The sequence below is a fragment of the Carya illinoinensis genome, chromosome 9 (genome assembly GCF_018687715.1).
Source record: "Carya illinoinensis cultivar Pawnee chromosome 9, C.illinoinensisPawnee_v1, whole genome shotgun sequence".
Lineage (NCBI taxonomy): Eukaryota > Viridiplantae > Streptophyta > Magnoliopsida > Fagales > Juglandaceae > Carya > Carya illinoinensis.
The window spans coordinates 18,509,555-18,535,086 of NC_056760.1; the positions used below are offsets into that span (position 1 = coordinate 18,509,555).

Below are 25,532 nucleotides of genomic sequence, written 5' to 3' on the forward strand. Positions count from 1 at the left end.
CATTTGAGTGCTGAGAATTGAAAGTGGTTTAATTGGCTCCAGAATTTTTTTTTTTGGCTCAAGTTGTTTGTTCTGTGGTTTAGCTTACACGCTAAGTTAGCTATGGAATGAAATAGGTTTTGTTTTTTAAGAAAACAGGAAAAAGCTTAGAACAAAAGAAAAACTTGGATTTAAGCATCCCAAACCTTGAATCAAGGATATAAAATATCTGTGAATTTAAAGAGGGATGGTGGATCTTTTTCGATCTCTTGGACAGAGAAGAACATGGATGGTCCATGTTGATCTTTTCCAAAAGATGAGTCTGTAAGCCAATCACAAAGAAGTCCAGTTCCTATTTTGTCTGAAGTGGACACTTGAAGTCAAGCATTGTGCTTTGAGCCACAACCTTGGTTTCATCATCCATTATTGAGGAAAATATCTACAAGAATGAAACGAAAAGGGCGTGGAAGCTTATAAAATAGCATCAATCTTCCAGTCTTTTTTACCAGTCTCTAGTTTGCCTCTTGGTACTGGTAGGAAATAATACAAGGGAAACCATTAAGATGGGTTCCTCAGGAGAGTTGGGTGACGATAGCCAACCAAGAAAATATTGGAGATGTAGCAAGCAGGATTTCTTCCCAGAGGAATCCTTTCAAAACTGGAACACGTATCTGTCTGCACTATCACAAACACCTCTTCGGTTCAAGGACCGTCTCATAAGCAGATCAAATGATGGAGAGGAGATTGGAGAACTTCGCAAACAAAGCGAGAATGATATGAAACGATGCCTGACCTGGTGGGATCTCACCTGGTTTGGGTTTGGTTCAGTCATTGGTGCGGGCATCTTTGTGCTCACTGGCCAAGAAGCGCATGATCATGCTGGACCAGCCATCGTTTTGTCCTATGTTGCTTCCGGTGTTTCAGCAATGCTCTCTGTCTTCTGCTACACAGAATTTGCAGTAGAAATCCCAGTTGCAGGAGGGTCATTTGCTTACTTAAGAATTGAATTGGGTGACTTTGCTGCTTTCATAACAGCAGGAAACATACTGCTTGAGAGCATTGTTGGAACTGCAGCCGTTGCCAGAGCATGGACTTCTTACTTAACATCTCTACTGAATCGCCAACGCAACTCATTGCGCATTCACACAAACCTCGGAGATGGGTATAATCTCCTGGACCCAATAGCTGTATTAGTCCTGGCAACTGCAGCAACAATTGCAATGATCAGCACGAGGAAAACTTCATACCTCAACTGGATAGCTTCTGCAGTTAACACTGTAGTAATCTTATTTGTGATAATTGCAGGATTTGCTCATGCCAAGACGTCAAATTTGACACCCTTCTTGCCATATGGTGCTAAAGGAGTCTTTCAGGCTGCTGCAATTGTTTACTTTGCTTATGGCGGATTTGACAATATTGCCACCATGGCTGAAGAAACCAAAAAGCCATCGAGAGATATACCATTAGGATTGCTTGGATCAATGTCCATTATCACCGTGATATATTGCTTGATGGCGCTTTCACTGGCTATGATGCAGAAATACAGAGACATAGATCCAGATGCAGCATATTCTGTAGCTTTTGGGAGTGTGGGCATGAAATGGGCAAAGTACCTGGTAGCTCTTGGTGCCCTAAAGGGAATGACCACTGTTCTTCTTGTAGGGGCACTAGGACAAGCACGATATACTACTCATATTGCACGAGCTCACATGATTCCGCCATGGTTTGCTCTTGTCCACCCAAAGACAGGAACCCCCATAAATGCTACACTCTTGATTGCCATTTCAAGTGCCTGTATAGCATTCTTTTCAAGCTTGGATGTCTTGGCAGGCCTGTTATCGGTGAGCACACTCTTTATCTTTATGATGATGGCAGTTGCACTTCTGGTGAGGAGATACTATGTGAGGGAAATCACCTCACGAATTAACCTCCTGAAGCTAGTTATCTTCTTGCTGATCATTATTGCCTCCTCAATGGCAACTTCAGCCTACTGGGGACTAAAGCCCAATAGTTGGCTAGGATACACCATTACCGTTCCTCTTTGGTTATTGGGAACTGCAGGGATTTCATTTTTTGTGCCTCAACAGAGGACGCCAAAAGTTTGGGGGGTTCCACTTGTACCCTGGCTTCCATCCTTGTCAATTGCAACAAATATCTTTCTCATGGGATCTTTAGGTTCTCTGGCATTTATCAGATTTGGAGTCTGCAGCCTTGTAATGCTAGCATACTATATATTCTTTGGTCTCCATGCAACTTATGATATGGCCCACCAGCAACACAAAATGAAGTCCCTGGAAGTTGATGATGATAACATCAAAAAGAAGGCAGGACCTTGAAATCACTGTACTCCCTTTATCCTTTAGCCTCCCAATGCTTAATAAGATTTCCTTCCCAGTTGTGTTTCATACCCGGATTCTCGTTAGTGTCAGTTAATAGTAATCTGCAGTCTAGATAGTATTATTGTCAGATGTCAATGAAACAATGTTTAAACAAATATCTCTACGGATAGTAATGTACTAAGCTAATGTCGGAAAGTTTATTACTAAGCCAATATTGGAGAGTTAATTATAGTATGAATTACCTGATGAAAAATATGATAGACTGATAGTACAAGAAGCCAAGATGAAGAAGTCCTATTGATACTTTGATGTGCCGTGAAATATCTTGCGCTCTCTTGATTTCCTTAGATTTGCTTTCACCATTTGGAGCCCAATTGGAGCCATCTATTTGAACTAGTCTGATTGCATATCCATCTTTTGTATCCAAATCCACAACAAAGATAGTCTTAACAAGAATATGAACAAGTTTTCTACCATGATATCAAATGGATTTCCATGGTAAGGCTCCTATTATTTAGGAAAATGCTAGGGACCCTGCTGTGGGATCCCGTTTTCTCTTCCCGGTGGGTCTCTAGGTGAGTCGGAGGGAAATGTGTTTCAGTCAATGTGAAGAAAAAAAAATTAAAGAAGGCCAACGTGAAGGACTCATATCAAACGAGAAGAGAAAACGGGATCCCACATCAAGGTCCTAACATTTTTCTATTATTTAACTACTGGAAGGATCTGGACCGATTTACGAAGAGTCCATGAAGGATGACCGATGTCTCCACAACCAATCTCGAGGGTCTGCACTCTTGAGCATTATGTATCGAGAAAATCTATTCTTAAGCCGGTTGGCAAATCGCACACCACACGAATGTGATGTGGCAAACCCGGTCTAACTTGAATTCGGTCTACTTGTGTGACTCCCTCTCTCGTGTGCCTGTTTCTCTGTCTTGAATCTGAATCCCTCCCTCTCCCCCCTTTTCTCCCCGAACCAAATCGTCTATCGTGTCCCTCTTTCTCTCTCTTGAATCTGAATCCCTCCCTCTCCCCCCTTCTCTCCCCGCACTAAATTGGCTCTGGTGTGCATGTTTCTCTGTCTTGAATCTGAATCCCTCCCCCCCTTTTCTCCCCGAACCAAATCGTCTATCGTGTCCCTCTTTCTCTCTCTTGAATCTGAATCTCTCCCTCTCCCCCCTTCTCTCCCCGCACCAAATCTGCTCTGGTGTGCATGTTTCTCTGTCTTGAATCTGAATCCCTCTCCCCCCTTCTCTCCCCTCACCAAATCTCTCATCTCAAATTTGATTCTCTCCCCTATGAATACCCAGTCACAGATCTAGGGTTCTGAGAAATCTCTCTCCCCTGCGAGTACCCGGTTCACATGGTCCCTCGATGCTTCTCCTCAGTGCCGACTGAAGAAGAACCTTAGATTTCCAGCTTCAGTCGTTACAGGTTGCTTCTCCTTTGCCATCGTTCGGTATGATCAACCAGAACCCTAGATCTATATTATTGCACGATTTTATGATTTATGAGTTGGGTTGTGCTTATGATTTTTGAGATGGGTTTTATTTTTGGGCTGTTATTGCACGATTTTATGATTTATGAGTTGGGTTGTGCTTATGATTTTTGAGATGGGTTTTATTTTTGGGCTGTTATTGCACGATTTTATGATTTATGAGTTGACTTGTGCTTATGATTTTTTAGATGGGTTTTATTTCTGGGCTGTTATTGCACGATTTTATGATTTATGAGTTGGTGTTGTGCTTATGATTTCTATGATTTATGAGGTGATTTCTGAGTCTATCGAGAAAGGCAATCCGTTTTCTACTCCAGGACCCAACACCTAGATAAAAACTCTCAGAATAAAAATGATCTCACTTAAAAAGTTCAGCACAATGTCCTTTCCCTAGATTTTTCTCTCATTCCTCGCCGATCAGATATGAACTGTCTTTTGAATTTTCGAAGGTCTACTTAAACATTTCCTTCATCCTTTGTTTCATTGCCTTTTATGTATCAGTTATTTTGTTAAAAATTTCTATTTTTTTCCTCTTTTCCAATTTCAGATCCTTTGCCTTGCCTTACCTTTGCAGAGCTGCAAAGGCCATCGAAGAAAGATTCTATGCTTTGTGAATACACTGGTACAAGGAAAATTTTATTTCCAATATATATACATGTGCGTGTATTTATATATATATATATATATATATATATATATATATATGCATAAATTCATATTTATTAGTATAATTGTATTCATGCATGTGTCTATGTACTCATGGAAAATGGAATGCTTCAATGCACTCGTATAGTGATGAGTAGTGCTGGTCTACAATGAAGTACGGTGGTTTAAGGTAATTCAGAATATATTTCCTTGTTTGGTTTTGTAACAGTTCTTAGTTTTCCTTTTTTTTTTTTTTTGTTAGATTCGTGTTATTGGTTGTTTTTTCATTTAGTCTAGTTTTCTTGAATTTGAATTGTATTTTTTTTATTTTCTGTCACCAAGCAGCCATTAGTTTAGTTGTTTGTGGTCTTTCTTTTTCTACGTTTGAAAAAATTTGGTTGATCTAAAACTATTCAATATTCCGTGCTCAGTAGCTTTAATGTTCATTAGGTCTGCTATTTCACGAGTTCATACTTGTTATATTTGTGTGTATGGGTTATATTTCAGTAAATTGAAATAGTATGTGGTTTGCTTTACAAATTCAAATGGATATATATAATGTGCAGAAATCTCCACCAATATATTTACTATTGTCCTTAACTTGTTAGAATAATAGTCTATTTACAAAATTTTGAGTTGTTAGTAGTGTTATAACTGTATAGTGGATGCTTGTAGAATTAAATTGAAGTCCGTGGCTTAATGCTTTTTTTTTATTTTGGTTGAAAAGGATTTGGTCCTCCAATCTCTAGGCTTGTCCCGAGATATGGAAATATACTTCAAAGATGATATAATTGACTGGATTTGTTCAGGTTCATGTATACATTCTGTAAATCACAGTTTCTTGCTTGCTGGTAAACAATTTTGTGCACTAGTTTGAGATATCGATCACCCATGGCATCAAGCGCATCATCATGTGTAGACGATGATTTTTTGGAATCACCAACCTGTTGGTGTGGCTTGAAAGCCCCATTAAAGACATCCCAAACTAACAAAAATCCAAGAAGAAAATTTTACGTTTGCCCGAAGTACAAATACAACACGGTAATAACAAGAAGTTGAGGGTTTTATTTTTGTAATGTTTTTTATTGAGTGTCATATTTTACATTGATGAAATTAACAAAATTTCATTACAGGGAGAAGCAAAGTGTCAATTCTTCATATGGGCAGATATACTCCAACTAGTAGAGGAGAGAACTCGCGCAAGGGAGAATGCAGTTCGAAAAAGGGAGGACGATGTATTGTTGCGCGAGTATAAAGTTGAGCAAAAAGAAGATAAACTGTTTGAGAGAGAGTGTGTTCTTGACAAGCTAGAGGAGGAAATGCAGAACCTGGTCGTATGGAATAGACGTGCACGCACATCTTTGTGTTTGTATTGGGTGATATCCATTGTAATAATTTTTGGTTGGCTTGAACCATAAAGGTAGGTTGGTCCAAGTATGTTGTAAATGGATAGTTTGGATTAAATGGATATTAGTGGTAAACTTTTGGTTCTTGGTATGTAAGAATTTTGACCAAAGTACTTGGTTGGTAAGCTGTTGCAGAATTTTGACCAAAGTACTTGGTATGTAAGAATTCAAGAGGACGATGGAGTAGTTTAATCAATATATTTTGAATTTATTAGTTGTAAACCTTTTTCTGTAGAATGTATGGTTCCTTAATGTTAGACATGCTCAATATTTAAGAAGATTTAGAACTTTACACAAATTCTAGACACATGCTGTCCGTAATTCAGAAAATAGATTTACTCTAATTCACCCAGAATGTTGACCAACTCCTGACATAAAATCATCCATTCAACTAGTTGGATTCCAATTTCCACACCTAGTCTCAATACAACATAAAAATATGACTCCTTAAGAATCAAATCACCCAGCCGTAGTGAACATGATGTTAAAGCATGAATCACTCAGCCTTTACAATCCATTCAATAAACATTAGTTTTCCTCATAAAGCTAAAAAATTATTTAATACTCAAGTTAAAACCACCCAGCGTAAAAAGAACTCGCGCAACAGTTTTTTGGCATCATCGGAGCTCAATAGTCAATATTCCGCTCTAAACTCAATAGTCAATACAACGAGGCAGCTCATATCTTATTCATCTACCACCACATCGAAATCATCATAAAGCCATATTAAAATTTTCCAAACCAACCTCCCAAATACTTGACAACCCCCTAAATGCTTCAATAAATTTCCTTCATCAATTAGATAACCAAAATTGGTATCCACAACATCACCACATCACCCCACATCCATGCACTTGCTTAGGTAGCAAAGCCTCACTTCTCATTTTCCGATGGCGTTGGGTGTGTGAAAGTACTGCACTGTGTTAGTACAACATAATCATCCTTGCATGCACTAAGTACCTAAAGAAATTTCAAATAAACAACCACAAACCCATTAGAAAAAAACAGCAATAGTAAGTTTAAAGAAATACATCACAATAATGCCACGGGTAGCTCAATATGTATTACCTGATCACTTTCTGGAGCTTCTAATAACTCACCATCCTGTGATGCATCATCAAATATTTTCCTGCATGTCTAAATAAATTTGAATATAAAAAAAACATAACCCCCATTATTTGATGTCAGTCAGAAGCATAATAAAATAGAAGTACCATTATATTTAAGAATTTTTTACCGGTTGTTTCTTTCGCTTTCTTGCTGCCTTCTCCACAGGCGGAACCTTCCTTTTCGTTGGTGGCCTACCTTTCCCTCGAACAAACAGATTAAGGAAAAAATATCGATGCACTTGACAACAATCTACCTGGGTCGTTTGTTGAACACGACCCAAATCCTCAGCATTTGTCGACGGAGGGTAGATGAATGTTGTTGGCAAAGGTGGCATTGGTGGGGGCTTATATCAAGCACTATGTTAGACTTGGTAACAATGCACATATTCAAGTACCAAAATTCAAGAAAATAAAGGAAGTACCTGGCTCGTTGGTGGAACACGGCCCGACTCTTCTGCATTATTAGATGGAGGATAGATGAACATCGTTGGAAAATGTGGCATTGGTAGAGACTGTAATAAGACACCGTGTTATAACAGGTAATAAACAACAAATGAGTAAAATCGAAAAGTTTAGAAAGCTATATACCTGGGTCGTTTGTTGCATACGGTCTGACTCCTGCGCACTAGTCGACGGAGGTTAAATGAACGTTGCTGGAAAAGGTGGGATTGGTGGTGCCTGTAATCAACCACAGATTTAGAAAGGTTAAGAATCAACTACCGGGATAAAAATTAATATTTAGAAATCTATGTACCTGGCTACCCCATGTATATGTGTATTCATTAGGAAATGCATTTGGACGCATTATAAATGGCGGGTAGCAAGTACTCCCTGAACCATGATATCCCTACAATACACAAATAAAAATACATTAACTAGTTGGAATCAAGACACATGCCTTTTATGAATGGCCAATGTATCATACCTGAGTCGATGGAATTGGTGTAGAAGGCCTGGGTGACCTTTTATCTTCTTCTTTGTCCATAACGCTATAATAAATTAGAATTGTCAATTAATAAATGCATCACAATAACGCAGCTCCACATACAGTTATAATAAACATTTCATAGTAATGTGAAGTCCTAAACATTATTTAGTTATGTCTACAGTGATTAGCATGTAGTAATTGATTTTACAGGCTGGGAAGTGCAACTATAGATCTGTATTTTTTATTTTTGTTTGATTTTCGGTTTTTAGCATTACATACTCCAGGCAATTTGAGTTCAGTGCATTAATTAATCGCACTAGCCATATTAAATCACAATCTTTAAAGCCATATTAAATCACAATCTTCAAGCCACAATCAAATACCAAAATCATGCCAAAATATTAGAATCCACTCCATAATCTCACACCACAATCTCAACCTCAATCAAAATTGATATCCATATTGCAGTATTTAATTCGGAAATAAAAGAGCATAAATGGTAAAAGGGCTTAGAAGATAAAATTTCTACTGTAATTGATACCCATGTATTTTAGTTCTATGTGGATTAATTTTGTCTTAGTTTTGAGTTGAAAATATAGCAAATCTTTTCTTCTTAATCTTACCTTCTCAATCCATTTACCTACAAATTTAAGCAAAACCCAAACCTAGTAAATGCCTCTCGGAATCCAACAAAAAAAAATTAAAATCCATTATCACAACCAAAGAGCAATCGCACTGTTGAATCCTATCAGTGCAAATTAGAAGCCATCAAAACCACTTTGCCTGAAGAACCACAAACTGAATCCTATCAGCTCAGTTTCTTACCTCACAGAATTGCAGACCTGTTGGTGTGGCAGACAGCAGACGGCAGACGGCAAAAGGTTCGGCAACCGACAGAAGGATCGGCAACCGACAGAAGGATCGGCAGCCGGCACACCGGACAGTACGAACTACAGACTGCAGCCGGCAGAGAGGGTATCGGTTCGGCGAGCGGGAGGAGCAACGTTGGAGGGAGCAGCAAATTTTTGAAACTTTTGGAGATTATTCAATGCCGAATAGCGTAAAACGTTTCCGTTTTACTGTAGCAGCTAAAAAAAAATTAAATTTAGGCGTAAAAAGTTCCCGTCATACTGTAGCATTAAAAAAAAAATTTACACGTCAGCAGAGTGGTGTAAATTATAGCACTACTCTTATGTATCTATCTATCTATTTACTATAATTTTCAAATTATGATGATTTGTTTATACGAAGTCACGTCATCAACTAGTTGACTATATTATTATTAAATGATATAAAGTCACATCATCCACTTCATTTTTTGTTATAATTAAATCAAAATTAAATAATATAAAGCAATTTCTATTATAATAAGCTTTTTGGAATACAATTTCCAGGCTTCAGTAATACTTTAGCAAAAGTAAATTAACAACACTATCACCATAAATGGAAAAAAAGAAAAAGAAAAGCTTTTTTTACCCAAATAAGCTTCGACCTGCTGCAAGTCCAACAAGAACGATTAATAGCTGAAAGATTTAAGCTCTCTCATTCGAACATTTCAATACAAAACGTTGTTCTTCAACAGCAGAACCACCAATATACCATATGTACCAGAGATATGAAGCCGAAGAAACTCGAGCTCCATCCCCGACCAAAATCACCTGAAATATCTGCCCCTCTACTCACCTCCCCTATCTTCGTCCCACAAACCAACCAGATTGTTCACCTTTGTCATCTGCTCATCCGAAGCTTCTTTCAACACCATGAATCCTCCGAACAGTCTATTCTAGAGTGATACTGTCCAATTCCCTAAGCAGATGTTACATGACAGCGGTATGCATAAGTCACAGCCTACAAGAAGTTAAAAAAAAAAAAAAAGAAAAAGAAAAAGCCATAAGCCTCTCAAACATGCAGCTTAGAGCATTCAAATTGGTTTATGCATATGCATATATAAAATCACATCTTTTAAAGATCCAATTTGTCATACAAGTAAAACTTCCACATTAATTTATGCAAATTTGAGACAAAATAATAATAAAATATTATCATTTTATTTTTATTTTTATTTTTACTTTTTTTTAATAGGGTTTGATCTTCAAATATGTAAAATATTTGAATAAAATATTTTTTTAGGAGTGAATGAGTAAAATATGTATTAAAATATATAAAAGTAAAATATGTAGAAAGAGAGTGAGAGGAGAGAAAAAGAATGAATAAAATATATTTTAGAGAGTGAATAGTAATATTCAAACATGTAAAGGTATTGTTCATATCTATACAAATATTTGAAGATGCATAATTCAATATAGATGAATTTAGGCTCATATTATGCAAATATGATTTTGCATATGCATATGCATAGATCAATGTGGATGCTGTAGAACCATACAACCCAAATACAAGCTTTGGCAATACCTAAAGGGTTCAGACACCTAAACTAGTCTCCAAATGTCTTTCTCCAAACGGTAGTTTGTTAGATGAAGTCTACATGGAGCAACTACTTGGGTTTGTTGTTCATAAAGAGTTTCAGAGTGGAATATGGTTCCTATCTGTATTATGTGGTGCATATGGCAAGAGCGCAACGATTGAACATTTGAAGATCAGGAACGGACAATAGAGAAATTTCGATCCTTCTTTTTTGGAACTTTATTTCTATGGACCATAGCAATAGATTTTAATTGCCTAGATTTTCATGATTTTCTTGTTTCCACTACTACAACCTAGATAGATCTTATCTCTTGTATATCATGCTGTGTACTTGGGTTATGCCTATCATTATTAATAAAATCATTTACTTATAAAAAAAAGTGTATCAAAGTAGTGTCTACAAAGTAACAAGGCATTGTAGGGTCTGAAACAATCCCCAAGGTGGATTATGTTTTATCACCGGGAATGAAATTGAGGTTATTGCCAAGCTGAAAACGTTTTTGTAGCACCAGCTTCAGACTAAAGACTTGAGAAAACTTTGATACTTTCTTGGTGTTGAAGTTGCTATGTTTAAGAAGGGTTATTTTGTCTTAAAACAAGTATGCATCCTGATTTTCTGGAAGAAATTGACTTGTTAGGCGACCCGTTATTGCTACTATGGATTCAAATCACTCCAAATTGATGAGAAAAAGTCACATGGGATGGTAGCAGATATCTTTGTCTACTTGAAAAGCTGAGTTAATTATCCATTAGTAAACCAGACATCTCAAATGCAATCAGTGTGGTGAGCCAGATCTTGGAGGCCCAAAAGGTTCCACATTAGGATGCTATCACTAGTATTATTCGCTATCTCAAGCAAACCTTACGCCATGACCTTGTGTATAGGATGCATGTGTATCTTAGAGTACGAAGGTTTCATTGATGCTATCAGCCTATCAATAAAACTTGCTTACTGATAATAATAAAAAAAGGGTTTCATTGATGCTGATAGGTCTGCTATTGGGTACTACAACATTTTCTACGTAGAAGAGAAGGAAACAAATTGTTGTATTGTGATCTGGTGCATAGACTGTGTATAGGGTACCCACACCTTCTAGCGAGTTACTGGAATTACAACACTTTCTTCAAGAGATCGGCTTTTCTGCTCCAACTTCTATCCAACTATTTTGTAATAAATAATCCTCTTTTCATATTACCTCAAATCCAGGATTTGATTAAAGAACTAAGCATATGGGGGTTGACTGCCACTTCATTAGACAGAAGATACTGAGTGGAGATACTTTCCATACTTTTTTACGCCATTTGTGAATTTGATCAACTTGAAGATATCCTTACAAAGTCTTTGAATCATACTCAATTGGAATAAAATTGACCCTATGAGTTTGTACTAGTCGTTGTAATGCTTTTTCACATTATATATTCAATGAGTGTAAAGTAGAGAAGTATCTTTCTCAACATTTGATAACGCCTACTTTTGGCAATTTGAAGGGGGTGTTAGATGACATTCTTGGAACAAAATTGACCCCATAAGTTTGTACTAGTCGTTGTAATGCTTGTATACATTATATATTCAATGAATGTAAAGTAAAGAAGTATCTTTCTCAACATTCGATAACGCTTACTTTTGGCAGCTAACTGAATGCCCGTCCAACTGTGTTGCAGAATAATTGTTAACAAAGTTGCAAAAACCTTCATGCTTTTAACTGTACAAAGTTATATGTACAGTTATGTACAAGAAGACTACTTGTAGAAAATGGTATGTATGGCCCCTAGGTTCGTCTTGCCATGGATCTCAGTTTATTTGCGGTGGTTGCAGCAGTTTCGGCCAACAAATATCATAATCTGGTACTATTACTTCACCCATTGTATCAGTGCTTGGTGAGATGGATGTCTTGGGCTACAGTGAATCAATGAGAAATTTAACTGCAAAAGATCCAGCCTGAAAAAGGAAAAAAAAAAAAAAAGGGAGAATAGAGCTTCACTATATTTTTAAGGAACCTTTTTTGTTTCGAAGTATATTTTAAAAGAACTTAAGACTAGAACAGAGATGATTACTAACTAGAATTACATGTACTCATCATGGCTCCGCTGTGAACATGTAACTCTTTCCGATGAAGCCTTTGGCAAATCCAACTAGTTTTTTATTCTCAGTCTTGAAGTAGAAAAGAACTATATAGACATACATATATATATATATATAGACAGACAGACACATGCATATGTAAAGTGCCGGTACTCTAGCATGATTGCCACAGGAACAAACACAGAAAATAAAAAGAGATATTGTGGCCTTTTCTCTGTGCTTGGATCCAGATGGTTTTCTCTAACAATGACAAGAAGAATTTAAGCTACTACTTTTGGTATGTTTAAAAAATTGACCGTACCCAAGAAAACAACAACCAAACTGAAATCTAGAAGAAACTGGGAATTCTTAAGCCTATTATTTTATATTAATATCTTTTTGGCTCCTAGAGCGCTTCCCAACAATTACATGGAAGTATTACCAGATCTTTTAGCCAAACTTAATTGCAATTGTTTTGTTTCAACTTTTTGTTTTTTGACTGTCTGTTTCTTTCCTCTCCTTTCATTATTTTATTGCTTTTGATTTATTTACCATAATCGCTTTTAGCATACTAATATCATGTCTACGGTTTGGTTAGAGAACACCCTATTTGTTATCCTAAGCCAAAGGCTAACAAACCCACAGTAATCAAGACGCCTTTTCAAGTAGTAATTATGAGGTAATTAGCATCTCATCTTAATTTAGTATTTAACTCTGTTTCTGAATTTTATTAAGCAAAGGATATTTTGGTTTGTTCAATTTTTTGGGGATTGTAATTGTAGTCATATTAGCTTATATTAATTTATCAGGCAGCATACGATGCCTTCAGCTTGAGCTGCTAGACATGATATTAAATACTAACTAATAGGTCAATATGAGTCATAGCCAATCTACAAACCAACCCCTAAGAATGCATGCAATTGGTAAGAAAACATATCCATCAGGTAAGCCCATGGAGAGTTTATTTGATACCTCAAAGGTATTGTGTTGTCCCAGAAATTGTGAATGCATTGTAAGGGTACTAATTCCCATGTTAGGTATTTGCAAGGTGTAATCCATATTTTTAGAAATGATTCTAAGGAGTTCTAATTGTCTTTGAGATATTGCACATAGGTCCTGACAAGGATGTCAAGGATTTAAGCAGGTAGACCGCCATCCAAATTGGATATGAGTTCCACATTGAGTGGATGGATTGTGAAGGAGTTGTAGAGGTGCTAAGTCTCACATTGGTTAGGGAATAGGTGGAATTGAATTTTATAAGCAATTCCACAAAGTCCCAATTGTCATATTGGCTAATCCTTTTGGGATATCACACAGATGCGGCTAGCATGTTTCCCAGGTTATGACAGTTTTAAGACTGGTATCCCAAGTACCTTGGCCAACTACAACCTGTAGACAAGTTGAATAATTTTTTGAATGCCCTAACAATGGCTCAACAGTTTTTAAAACTTATCTTTTCTATATGCCCTTACAATGTTTAGTCCATTCACACCACCTATCCCCAAAATCACATCTTCTACACATATAGAAGAGAAAGTCTCAACACACTTGGTCATAAGCCTTTTCCATGTCTAACTTGCAATGGACCCCCGGGATGCCTTCTCTTAACTGGCTGTCCAAACACTCATTTGCTATCAAAACTGAATCCAAAATTTGCCGGCCCCAAACAAGAGCATTTTGAGGTTGGGCACTTTTGCAATATTTAATCAAATTGCAAAGAATAAGGTTATTGTCGCATGTATTTTTGCAACATTTTTTAACATGGTTTGATGATCTGATTAAGGATCAAGAAGTTATTGTATTCAATAGTTTGAACGATGAGGCAGTAATAGAAAAATAAAACAAGAAGAAAAGAAAGGCATACTTAAGAAATTAGCAGTAGAGGCTGCTCCAACACTTGTCAATGGCAGCCCCAATTTTTTTAGGTTTGCAAAGCTCTTGAACAACTCTAGCCCAGGTAGAGGCTTTTGGAGGCAAAAACTTCTGCAACATCACTTCTACAATTTTGGAAGCGCCTAAAATCCTGTGTCTCTTAAACAGCCGAATAGCAAGTTCATCTAAGAACTCCCTCCCATCTTGAGGAGGGTGTACCTTTTCCCTTAAAGCTCGCAAAAAAATGTTGCATGTAACTAAGTCAGGATCACAACCTTGATCCATCATACTGTTTAAGAAATCAATGGCACGCGAAATGCTACTCTGCTTGCACAAAGCATTGAAAATGATGTTATAAGTAATCACATCTGGTTGAGATTCTGGTTCTTGACAAAACATTTCATTGAAAAGTTTCAAACCCTGCTCCACCAAACCAGCATTGCAAAGACCATGAATCATGGAACTGTAAGCCACAACGTCAGGTTTAAATCCCTTTCCCAACATCTGCTTCCACACCATCAAGGCCTCCCTAAGTTTCCCATCCTCACATAAGCCATGAATAAGTACGCTGTAACAAACCTCATTACACATAAAGTTATCATTTTCCATATCTTTCCACACAAGAATAGCTTTATGGCTATCACCTATCTGGAAGAAGCCCTTCATTATGGAGCTATAAGTGAAAGAGTTGGGCATGCAGCCCTCTTTCACCATCTCAGAGAGAACTTCCTTTGCTTTATCCAACTTCCCTTCTCGGCACAGACCATCAATAAGAGCGCTATAAACAACAGTATTTGGTTTGCATCCCCTTTCCACCATTTCCTTCCACAATTTCATTGCCTCTTCCATCTTTCCCTCCCTAAACAAACCACTAATAAGAGCTGAGTAAGCATACTCATTTGCACGGTGACCTCTCTCCTCCATAGAAATCAGCACACGAGCCCCATCAACAGCTCTTCCTTGTTTTACAAGCCCATGGATGATTGTTCCATAAGTGATGTCATTAGGTACACATTTACTTGATACCATTCGATCCAGTAGACTCACTGCTTTCTCTAATTTTCCCTTGAGACACAAACCATGGATAAGGGTGTTATAAGTCACTTCATCAGGAACACATCCTTTTAGAAACATATTATCAACGAGCTTTGCAGCACGTGCCAAGTCACCCTTCTTGCACACTGCATTGATAAGCACATTAAATGTTGCAGCACTCGGGAAACACCCCTCAATTTGCATCTCATCCAACAGTGAAACTGCCTCATCAATCCTAATTTCCCTGCACAATCCATCCATCAATGTACTATATGTGAACACATCGGGAGTGCATTTTCTTAGCGGCATTTCTCTAAACATCTCAACCGCTCTATCAATCATTCCCAACTTACACAAAGTCTTAATAACCAAATTGAAGGTAAGCACATTTGGCATAATATTTGAATCCCTGCTACCAGTGACACGCGAATAAAACTCTAATGCGTGAGAAAAACGACCTTCTTGTATAATAACATTAAGAACCGAATTAAAAGATTTCACAGTCCTCCGACAATGAAATTCATAGACCATTCTATCAAACAATTGGACAGCTTTTTCAGGTAAATGCGCTTTCCCATAAGCTCTAAAAATTACAATAAAACATCTCTCCATAAACCGTCGGTTTTCGCGTTTCATTCGATCTAAAACCTTCTCTAACGACCTAAAATCACCCAAATCGGCATAGTTCGCAATGAGTGAATAGAAAGTAGAATCACCCGGTTTGTAGGAACCCAATTTATGACTTGACTTGAAGATTTCATCAGATATTGGGGGCTCAGTTTCACCAATGTTATCAAGTTCGGTTTCAGAGGTATTGTTCGATGGAATGGTGAAAACAGAGAAGTGGGAATGAGACTGAATTGGAGTAGGGAACTTACGTGGGACTGAAGAGAGGCCTAGCTTCAGAGATTTCTTGATTGATTTGCTGAGGAGCTCTGTGTGAAATAAGGAGCATTTTGGCATGGGTATTACTGGATTGAAGCTGGTATATCAATGGAGCTCGATTTGGTTAATAGGAGTTTTCTCAGAGTTCTTAGACTTGAGAGACTTCTCGCCTTGAGGAAGAAACGAAGGAAGTTTTGATGGATTTTCAGAGTTCTGACTTCTCCCCTCGAGGAAGATTACGGTGAGGAACGAGTCGAACAAATTCTCTGCTGGCCAAGCGAGTTCACTCGCTATATATTTTATTTCATTTTTATCTACATTTACTTTTGTTTTCCTTTTTTCGTTTTAAGTATTTTAAAATTCCTTGAAATAAAAGACTAGGAAATTTACTTTATATTTTCAAACTATACATGTGTATGATTTTGTATTTGGTTAAAAAAAAAAAAAAACATGAAAATGAAAATACTCATCAATGGTTAAAAGAGAAATAGCACTTACAATCGTAAGTGTGTAGGAGTGTAATAATAAACTGACAAACTGGAAAATCGGCCCGAATCGGTTAGTTCGGTTTGGAATCGATTTTTTCATTTTAAAATCCGGTCTAGAATCGTTTTATATTTTCCAACACCGGACCAGTTCACATATTAAATATATATATATTATTAATTTTTAATATTATATATAATATATACAATTATGTATGAAATAATATATTCTAATTCATAACATAACATTTTAATCTTAAACATGAATATTTATTTAATTATATGTTTTAAATATAAAATATATATTAAATATATTTTATTGCCTAATAAATTCTCAATATATTTCTTTTGATAAATACATTAATAATACTAATATACTTAATATATTAAAACCGGATCGGAACCGGAAAAACCAAACATATAAGTTTAGGGGGTAATCCGTACGTAATCGATTTTCAAAAATATAAAACCGGTACAAATCGATTCGATTCTATATTTTATTTAAAACCAGACCGATTACTCCCTTATAAACATGCAAATGCCGTCAAGACTCTATTTAAATAAAAGACATGAATTTTATTTAATTTTTTATTACATGTTTTATTGATTTATTAGTTTAGTAGCAAGGTGAGGAAAACTCAAAGCTCTAGGTTTAGCTCATAGTCTCATTGAATAATTTTAGATTCAGTCTTTTTTTTTTAAGATTATATATACAACTTGCACATTTTAAAATTGTAAATATCATTTCATTTTCGTTATGACCTTTTGACTGTGAATGAAAGAAGTGAGAAGCAAAAGAGAAATCGATCTTCTGGTTTGTCCAATTTGTTTGGGCATCTCACTTGGAATGCAAAGCACTTTTTTCCATCTTTGTCACACGACCAAATCTTGAATATTAAATGGAAGAAAAATTGTTTCAATAAAATTTTGAAAATACCAAAACATAGCTAAAATAGAAAGATGAATCTTTAATAAAAGTTTGGCTAAACATTTGTTGAGCCGAGTGTGAATGTTTTTAATATAATGCTAAAATTTGTTGAGCCGAATGTGAATGCTCCTATAACAAGATAGATAGACCCTCTATGTTTCCAGCCATTATCGTGTGTGTGTGGGGGCATCTTATGCCCTGAATTTTGCTAGTGATTATGTAATCAAGATATGGATCAAGAACCTAGTCTATTTTAGGGTTGAAATCATACAGAGACTACAAGAAGTATAAATGAATGTGTGAAGTAAAATTCGAAACGCCAAAATGCTCACAAAAAACAAGTACTAACGGCCTTGTTATTCTAGAGATTGTTTGGTTCCAACAATAATAGAGGATTTCAATTCTTTTTACGTTTGGCAGCTTGCTTTCCTTGCCCCTTCTTGGGTGGTCCCTTCCCACGACGCTTCAACATTTCTAGCTTGGATAAACGCCTGGGACAAAGCACAACATACGCTTAACGTTAGACTGTTTTCCAAAATGTCAACTAATAAATTCCCCATAACAGTATCACATTAGAAACACAAGTAATTTCCCTACCATTTACAGCAAAAGAAAAGAACTGTCTTCTATTTCAAGAAATTATTCAAAGTAAAGGTTGCAGCCCTAATGGAAGCTTCAAGAAATAACACAACCTTTTAGTTGGTCTAGTTTAAGGTGCTTATCCAGAGAGTGAAAATAAGTTAATACTCAAAGCTGTAGGCACTGAAGGAAGGGCGTGGGAGAGAGCACAGACTACAGATGCAAGAACGACTATGAATGTGCTGGGCTTGAGTTTGTGCTGCGGCAACCAGCAAATGATATTGAAACTCAATTCCATGGAGAAAAAAAAAAAAAAAAACACTAGCTAATAATGATATGAAACATAAAGATGAAATAATTTCTGAAAAGAATGAAGAGAGACTGTGGAAGCTCTGAATGTTGGTGAGGCACTGTCGAAGATGTGTTTTTTGGGGTGAGGGTTGGAAAGGAAAATAAAGGAGGAGGAATATGACAATATTAGCATGTAGTGAAATATCCCGGATGGGACAGCCATGTTGCTTAGCTGATCTATCAGAGGTTGCTTGATAAGAAAACTGCGTGCTTGGTAAGAAAGGGACTAACATTAAAAACTACAAGAAATAAATTGAGAGAGATTGAGAAAATGAGAAGCATGTTATATATTAACAAAAGAAAATGACAAATAGGAAAAAATATATAGAATGTTATGAACAAAATGTTCTTAGTACAATTCTTCAACTGTATGCTTCAGATTACAATGATGTACCTAGTGAATAGCAAATTACTGATAAATAAAGCATGACAGTCCGGAAATTCCTTTAGGCATAGCAGGAGGAATCAACAATCAAACCGCAGATTAATATTGGTCATCCATCAACCAGCCAACTTTTAGTCATAAACTGTAAACCAGAACCCTCTTCACCATTCAACTACAAAACCAGAGACCTTTCCATAGCTTTATCGACAACCTATTATCAGATCTAATGCTGCTACTCATGATAATTCCAATCATGAAAATCCAAAAGGAGCAACGCTCCCAATTAGGCTGGTCTAATTCTGCCCCTCATATAATCTAGATGTGCAAGATATAAATACATAAAATTACATCTACTTAACCCTATTCTCCCTTCTTTTCTCTTCTTAACTGCAACTTTAAAGTTGACAATATGCGCTAAGTTAATGAAACTACAATTTTTGGATATGAACAGTGCAACACAAATTATGCTTTTGTGTAAGAACACGGGGAGTCTATTCATAACTCAGTTCAAAGCAATGTGTTTTCTTTAAGGCTTTATTTTAAAGTTACATTAATATATCTGGTCTCCCTAGATTTTAAAATCTCGGCTTTACCCTCGCACTGAGCTCAAACTCAAATAATGTCAAGGTGGAGGGTGAAAGTGTTGCTAAGAACCCATTGGATATGTGTATAACCTACCAGTAAGAAAATAATGATAATAATACTCAAAGCTGTATGGTTGAAATTGACAGTCAAAAAGATTCCTCCAAATAAACTTCTAATATCAAGCTAACATATGCTAAAACATTCCATTACAATAAATAGAAAAAAAGAAAAGGTCTGCATTTAGGCATTTCGATATCTCAGACAAGTTTCTGCAAAACGTCTAGTTATATAAATAGTAGTTCATTGCAGATGCTGTGAAACATTAAACATGGCAGAGAAGGCCTAATCAGAAGTATACTGTTACATAGTTCAACGTAAGTGTGAAGAATAAGTTGAAGACCATAAAGGTTTCACGCTTAGTATAATTCTATAATATCACAATGTACTTTTTTCTTCACAAATTCATTAAAAGCATGGTTATAGCCTACCATAGAACTACTTGTTAAAAGAACATCAGGGAACCATACTTAGCATTACTCCCAATGTCGCCTGAGTTGCTTAACTACCATGCACCAATAAGATGCCATTTGTCCGTATAAACAGGCAACCATAAAGGACATTTGCATTTGTTGATTGCTCTATCCACACTTATAAAGACACGAAACTGCTCTAAGATCATTCTTTAACACATTTTTTCTCATCAATACAATGAGGAAGCCCACGATCTCGTACAACTTGGCTTCATTACAAGTTCTAGGACAAAGAAAGTAGTTGAGAAACCTAAGCAAAAATTTGCTTGGCACGAGAGAGAGAGAGAGAGAGAGAGAGAGAGAGATTACTCTTGTTCTCGACGAGCCATGATAAGAGGATCATCCTTCATGATATCATGTGGGTACCATTCAGCAACCTTGTCACCAATGAGCTTCTTGCGTAACAGCTTGTGGGGTGATCTCTGACCTGTTGGGTTAAGTATGTGGCCGAATATCCTTGCTCTTGCTTCGTTCACTCCACTCGTCACAGCCTTAGCCAGAATGCTCTTTAGGCCACCAGTAGTCATCTTCAGTTCGCCTTTTATAAGTAAAAAAATAAACCCTTTTGCAGATTTTGAGTTGATGGCACATATATATGGAATAATGTTTTGCGATACAGAAATCTATGCAGAATTGGTACAAACCCAATTTCAAGTTCATATTACTTGTGTATTTTCGCACTATTAAAAGAGGACCAAGCATCACGCAAAGATCGCTAGTGACCCAGAAGTGATTTCTATATATATATATATATATATATCCAGTAAACAAAATTGTCAGAAATGGTGGACGCACACAATGTCCTTTTAGCTCAATAATTCCATCGAACAGCTGATGGACACAAAAAACATACTCAAACATTCATGTAAAAATTAACACAAAACAACCTCAATACAAAAAATTACACAAAAAACAATCACGCCTAACCAACCAAAATCAGTATTACTATACTAGAAAAACTAGCTTACATAATGAACCATAAAGTTTGATTTCGCCGGAAGGAAGCTTACCGTGATGTGGCTGCAGATCTGGAACGAGGTGTGATTTCTCTTCGACGTTAACTCCAGTTCGCAGATCAAGGGACGCCAAGAGAGAGGATGAAATCGGGGGAGAGAGGAAGAGAGAGGAGCTCGGGAGGGAAGTTAAATAGTTTCAGAGGGGAGGGAAGAGAGAGATGAAGCACAGTAGACGAGTTCTAAGGGAAAAGAGGGACGAAGCACCCTAGACGAATTTTTCAAAGGGAAGGGAAGAGAAAAGCCGTATGGGAGAGAGACATCTGCTTTCAGAAGCGGAGGCGAGAGGAAGACGGGGAGATTGGTTTTTTCTTTTTCTTTTTTTTTTTGGGTTCCTACTCATAAATCATAATTTATGCGCCAAACATCACATTTTTTTATTTTTTATTTTTTAAATTAATTAAATTATTTTATTTATCATTTATATATCACATATTTAATAAGAAAAAAAAATTATATATGATATATATTGTAAGAATGATGAGAAATTTTTTTCTTAAATTTAACATAGGAATAAAATATGTGGCTCAACTGAAAGATTATAAAATATTATAAATAAAAAAGGACAAAATATTTTATACTTTTAAAATTAGAGCTAAAGGGTCTTTTATGTATAGAATTAGATTAAATTACATAAATAATAATATACGAGGGTAGTAAGAAGAAAAATATTAATTGTATTGGGGAAAAAATTATAAAAAATTTATTTATTCACTTATTAATTATTAATATGCTGAAAATTATAAAATTAAAAATTAAAAAAAGTAAAAACAAATAAAATAAATCAAAATTATAAATATAATTGTAAGTAAATATATCACTATTTTTTTAAGAAATCACAATTATTTAATAATTATAATAAAATCAACTAGGAAAAAGGCTAAGTTGACTTTAAATGAGCAAAGAACATGATTTAAAAATCATAAAAGTAATATGTATCCGCACACAATTATATACAAGTGCATGAGTTCTCTGTACTGGGCAGTTGATGATGAGTAATTTTATTATAATTATGAAATGTGTAAATATTATATAATTATTTTAAAAAGTAAAATTTATTATTAAAAAATTATTATTTTTTTATATTAATTTTATATTTTTTTTTTAAATGATTAAACAATAATTACATAATTCATAATTATAAATATTTTTTCTCGTAGATGGCAGGTTTCAATTTTGGGCTGGAATGGATTTTTGCCTATGGTGACTGCGGGATAGACCAGCCACAGGAGAGGGGTCAAAATTGTTGAGATGAATTGCATTAGCCTTTTTGTTGATCTGCTCTAAGAGACCCTGAAGGCCGTTTTGGTGGTAAAAGTCTTATATCATTTTATCATTATAATTTTTTTAAATTTTTATATAAAATATAATAAATAATTTAATTTTTTTTAAATCTTCATATGTGATTGTAGAGCCACTCCCTATATATATATATATTATATTCTTGAATATCCAGATCAGCTTACGTGTACTTTAACTAATCCTATGGGACCCTCAAGTTAACGACTAAGTAAATCTTCAATAGCTTTTAAGAGATTCGAACTAGTGACCATTGAAAAACAAACTCAAAGCCTGACCAATTGAGATAAATACATATATCTATAAGTATGTATAAAGTGCCGATCACTTAACAACAGTATTTTTTAACTTTTTTTTTCCTATTTTACCCTTAGTTTTATTTGGAAATTACGGGCGTTTTAGTTTTTTCTTTTTCTGCCGACAATGGTTTCGGTCTTTTTCCATTCTCACCGCCTGACTTTTTTACCTCTATTTTATTTCCAACTTTGCCCCCCCGTTTTATTGATAAGTTCGCTGCCGTTTTATTCACCGACTAAATACTATTGTCTTTTTACACTTAAAATCTTATCACTTTGTCTGCCATAAATTTAAAACTTCATATTTGCATTTCATTTTATTTGTGTTCTGTATTCTCACTTTCTCGAAAAAACAATTGTCCGTGTGTTTCGGATTGGTGCTATTCGTCAATCTCCAACAATTGAAGGTATGCTTTCTTATTATTTTTTCTTTCAGTATTGCATGAATGAAATTTTTCAATATATATAATTACATATCAGAACCAAAAAAAAAAAAATTACAAACAGAATGAAAACGATGTGTGCACATTCACATATGTAGTTTACAGAAAATATCCCCAACAAATAAAATCAAACAAATAAAGCAATCCCATATTTTGTCTTCTAATTTGCTGGCACTTCACGAGAGAAACGACCAAAGAACGTTTGTACTGAGATTCAAAACAAAACAAAAAAGTTAGTGCCAAAAAAAATGCCGAATAACAAGGAAAAAAATAAAAGAAATCAAACACAAAAATAACTTAAACCGGAAACAGTAAAGGCATCGTAACACAAATGGAAAGAAAAAAAAAATTGTTAAAAACCCTAGCAACATAGATAGCAAAAAAAAAAAATCTATTCTACAAATCTGAAGCTCAAGGAACAAACAAAAAAATAAAATTAGTGTAAGCAAAAAAAAATAGAAGTGACGGAAGAACAAACAAATAATTTAAGAACTGTGAAGATCTGTTCAGTTCTCTAAATATATGCAAGAAACTAAACCAAGAACCGATCTCTTCAAGCTGAAAAAGTCTAAGAACACAGATTGTTGCCCAGATGACTAACATAAGAAGGGGGGTGAATTGAGTTGTATTAAAAAAAATAACAATTATAAATCAAATATATAATATAAAATATAAACAAAATATGAAATAACAATAAATATAAAGAGTAAGGGTAAGAGAGAAGCAAACTCAGTATGTTAACGAGTTTCGGCCCCACTGCCTACGTCCCCGGTTCAAGCTACCCCTTGAGGATTCCCAAATTCACTATTCAACCTCCTTCAGGTGGAGATAGAAACCTATTACACCTTTGAACAACACCGCTACAAAGGATCCGTGTAGAACACCCTCTACACTTGCAATCACCTTACAAGTGGTGATTCAACTATTCCCCGTATAGAATACTTTCTACACGTACAAGGGTTATACACACCCTTTTTCTGATACAAAAACTGATAGTGGGTAGGTTATCAGAAAACACTCCTCAATGAATGAAATAAGAACAATACAGCACAAACTATATCTCTCAAAATGAATAAGGATTAAGGCTCAATGCTTAGAGAAGAGAGAATGAAAGCTTTGAATGAATGTTGTATGCTCTGGATGTTGTTAATGTGAAGCTTTCAAATGATCTATTTATAGGCATATGAGACTTCATATTCAAATTTAAAAAAATTCACATGTCAAAGACAACATCATTCATTTTTTTCAAAAAATTCAAATAAAAGGTTCTTCTTTTTCAATTGTCAAAGATAACATCATTCACTTTTTCAAAAAAATCAAAGCTAATCTTTTACTTTTGGCATATGACAAAATGAGCACACTTTCCTTTTCAAAAAATTCAAACCTAATCTTTTACTTTTTGCATATGACAAAAGGAGCACACTTTCCTTTTCAAAAAAATCAAACCTAATCTTTTACTTTTTGTATAAGTCTAAAAAAGCATCAATCACTTTTGAAAATATTCAAATAAAACATGTACATGTGAAAGATGACAATCAATCATCTTTAATATTTTCAAAGTTCAACCCTTTAATCAAGGCATGCACATGCAAAAGATGACAATCAATCATCTTTCAAAATTTTCAAATTTAATTTTCAAAAATATTCATGCACATGTGGAAAATGTATTTTAATGCTTTATGATAAAATATTAATTTTGAGCATTAATCCTAATTTCGAATTTTCAGAGATTTACAACATTACTCTATGACTTTAATGTGAACTTGTTTCCTTCTTGCTCATGCTTGGTTCTTTGATGTGCTTGATTCCATTGTGTGAACAACTTGAACTTGAAACTCCTTTATTCTTTGAATTCATTTGTTATCATCAAAATCCATGTATAGATTTATAATCACATGAAACTTGAAACCTTGGGTTCAACAATCTCCCCCTTTTTGATGATGAAAAATACTTGATAGAACTTGAAACCTGTATTAATACTTAAGCTCCCCCTGAAAATATGCGTTAGTTTTTCAAGCAAAAATATAAATATAATTTCAAGCATATATAACAAGTTTAGCAATTTAAACAACGTTAATGTTCTAGTCTAAAACTTCTCCCCCTTTTGGCATCATTAAAAAGGATCCGCAACAAGTAAATAAACTGAATAAAACGGTGCGTTAGTAGACACTATAGATAGCTGAAAAATGGAGCCGTCCGTGACCCGACAAGTGCTTTAAAGCCTCGAGACCTAACTCTATGAATTTAATACGGCTGAAGATTTAAACAATCGCCTGATGTTGTTGACAAACGGGATTGAAGGCTCCGAGTTTCTATAAAAAAATGATCATTTTCATCTATCGGATGCCAAAAAAATAATCGCTTCTTGACCTGAGTTCTGTTTTTTCACAACGATAGAATGGCTGAGTAATTCTCTTCCACTAATGTTCCAGACTTGAATCAGGAACCCTTGACGC

The 25,532-nt window shown here is 35.4% G+C and overlaps 3 protein-coding genes across 4 annotated transcripts; 1 reads left to right on the forward strand and 2 right to left on the reverse strand.

The window, feature by feature from the left end:
• Nucleotides 1-210: 210 nt before the first annotated feature.
• On the forward strand, nt 211-2,530 carry LOC122275505 (cationic amino acid transporter 5). The gene has a single exon (XM_043084604.1). The coding sequence runs from the start codon at nt 543-545 to the stop codon at nt 2,313-2,315; it is 1,773 nt and encodes a 590-aa protein (XP_042940538.1). The 5' UTR covers nt 211-542; the 3' UTR covers nt 2,316-2,530.
• A 9,308-nt stretch (nt 2,531-11,838) lies between these two features.
• LOC122276587 (pentatricopeptide repeat-containing protein At4g20090) lies at nt 11,839-16,471 on the reverse strand. Of its 2 annotated transcripts, none has more exons than XM_043086418.1 (2): nt 14,255-16,471; nt 11,839-12,225 (listed from the first exon to the last, which is right to left on the reverse strand). In XM_043086418.1, exon 1 carries the CDS (start codon nt 16,258-16,260, stop codon nt 14,263-14,265), a length of 1,998 nt encoding a protein of 665 aa, XP_042942352.1. In that variant the 5' UTR covers nt 16,261-16,471; the 3' UTR covers nt 11,839-12,225; nt 14,255-14,262. The 2 variants fall into 2 exon arrangements, with proteins under 2 accessions (XP_042942352.1, XP_042942351.1); XM_043086417.1 differs by having other exon boundaries at nt 11,839-12,267; nt 14,255-16,470.
• Nucleotides 16,472-17,826: 1,355 nt separating this feature from the next.
• On the reverse strand, nt 17,827-21,363 carry LOC122277779 (28S ribosomal protein S33, mitochondrial). The gene is made up of 3 exons (XM_043087919.1): nt 21,036-21,363; nt 20,335-20,563; nt 17,827-18,086 (listed from the first exon to the last, which is right to left on the reverse strand). The coding sequence occupies exons 2-3, from the start codon at nt 20,550-20,552 to the stop codon at nt 17,993-17,995; spliced, it is 312 nt and encodes a 103-aa protein (XP_042943853.1). The 5' UTR covers nt 20,553-20,563; nt 21,036-21,363; the 3' UTR covers nt 17,827-17,992.
• Nucleotides 21,364-25,532: the final 4,169 nt, after the last annotated feature.

Excerpts from the sequence above, each read along its gene's own strand:
- LOC122276587 (XM_043086418.1), bottom strand. The coding sequence starts at position 16,260 with ATGCCAAAATGCTCCTTATTTCACACAGAGCTCCTCAGCAAATCAATC.
- LOC122277779 (XM_043087919.1), bottom strand. The coding sequence starts at position 20,552 with ATGACTACTGGTGGCCTAAAGAGCATTCTGGCTAAGGCTGTGACGAGT. Across the intron at positions 18,087-20,334 it reads ATGGCTCGTCGAGAACAAGA|GCGTTTATCCAAGCTAGAAA; the intron begins GTAATCTCTCTC and ends GCTTTGTCCCAG.
- LOC122275505 (XM_043084604.1), top strand. The coding sequence starts at position 543 with ATGGGTTCCTCAGGAGAGTTGGGTGACGATAGCCAACCAAGAAAATAT.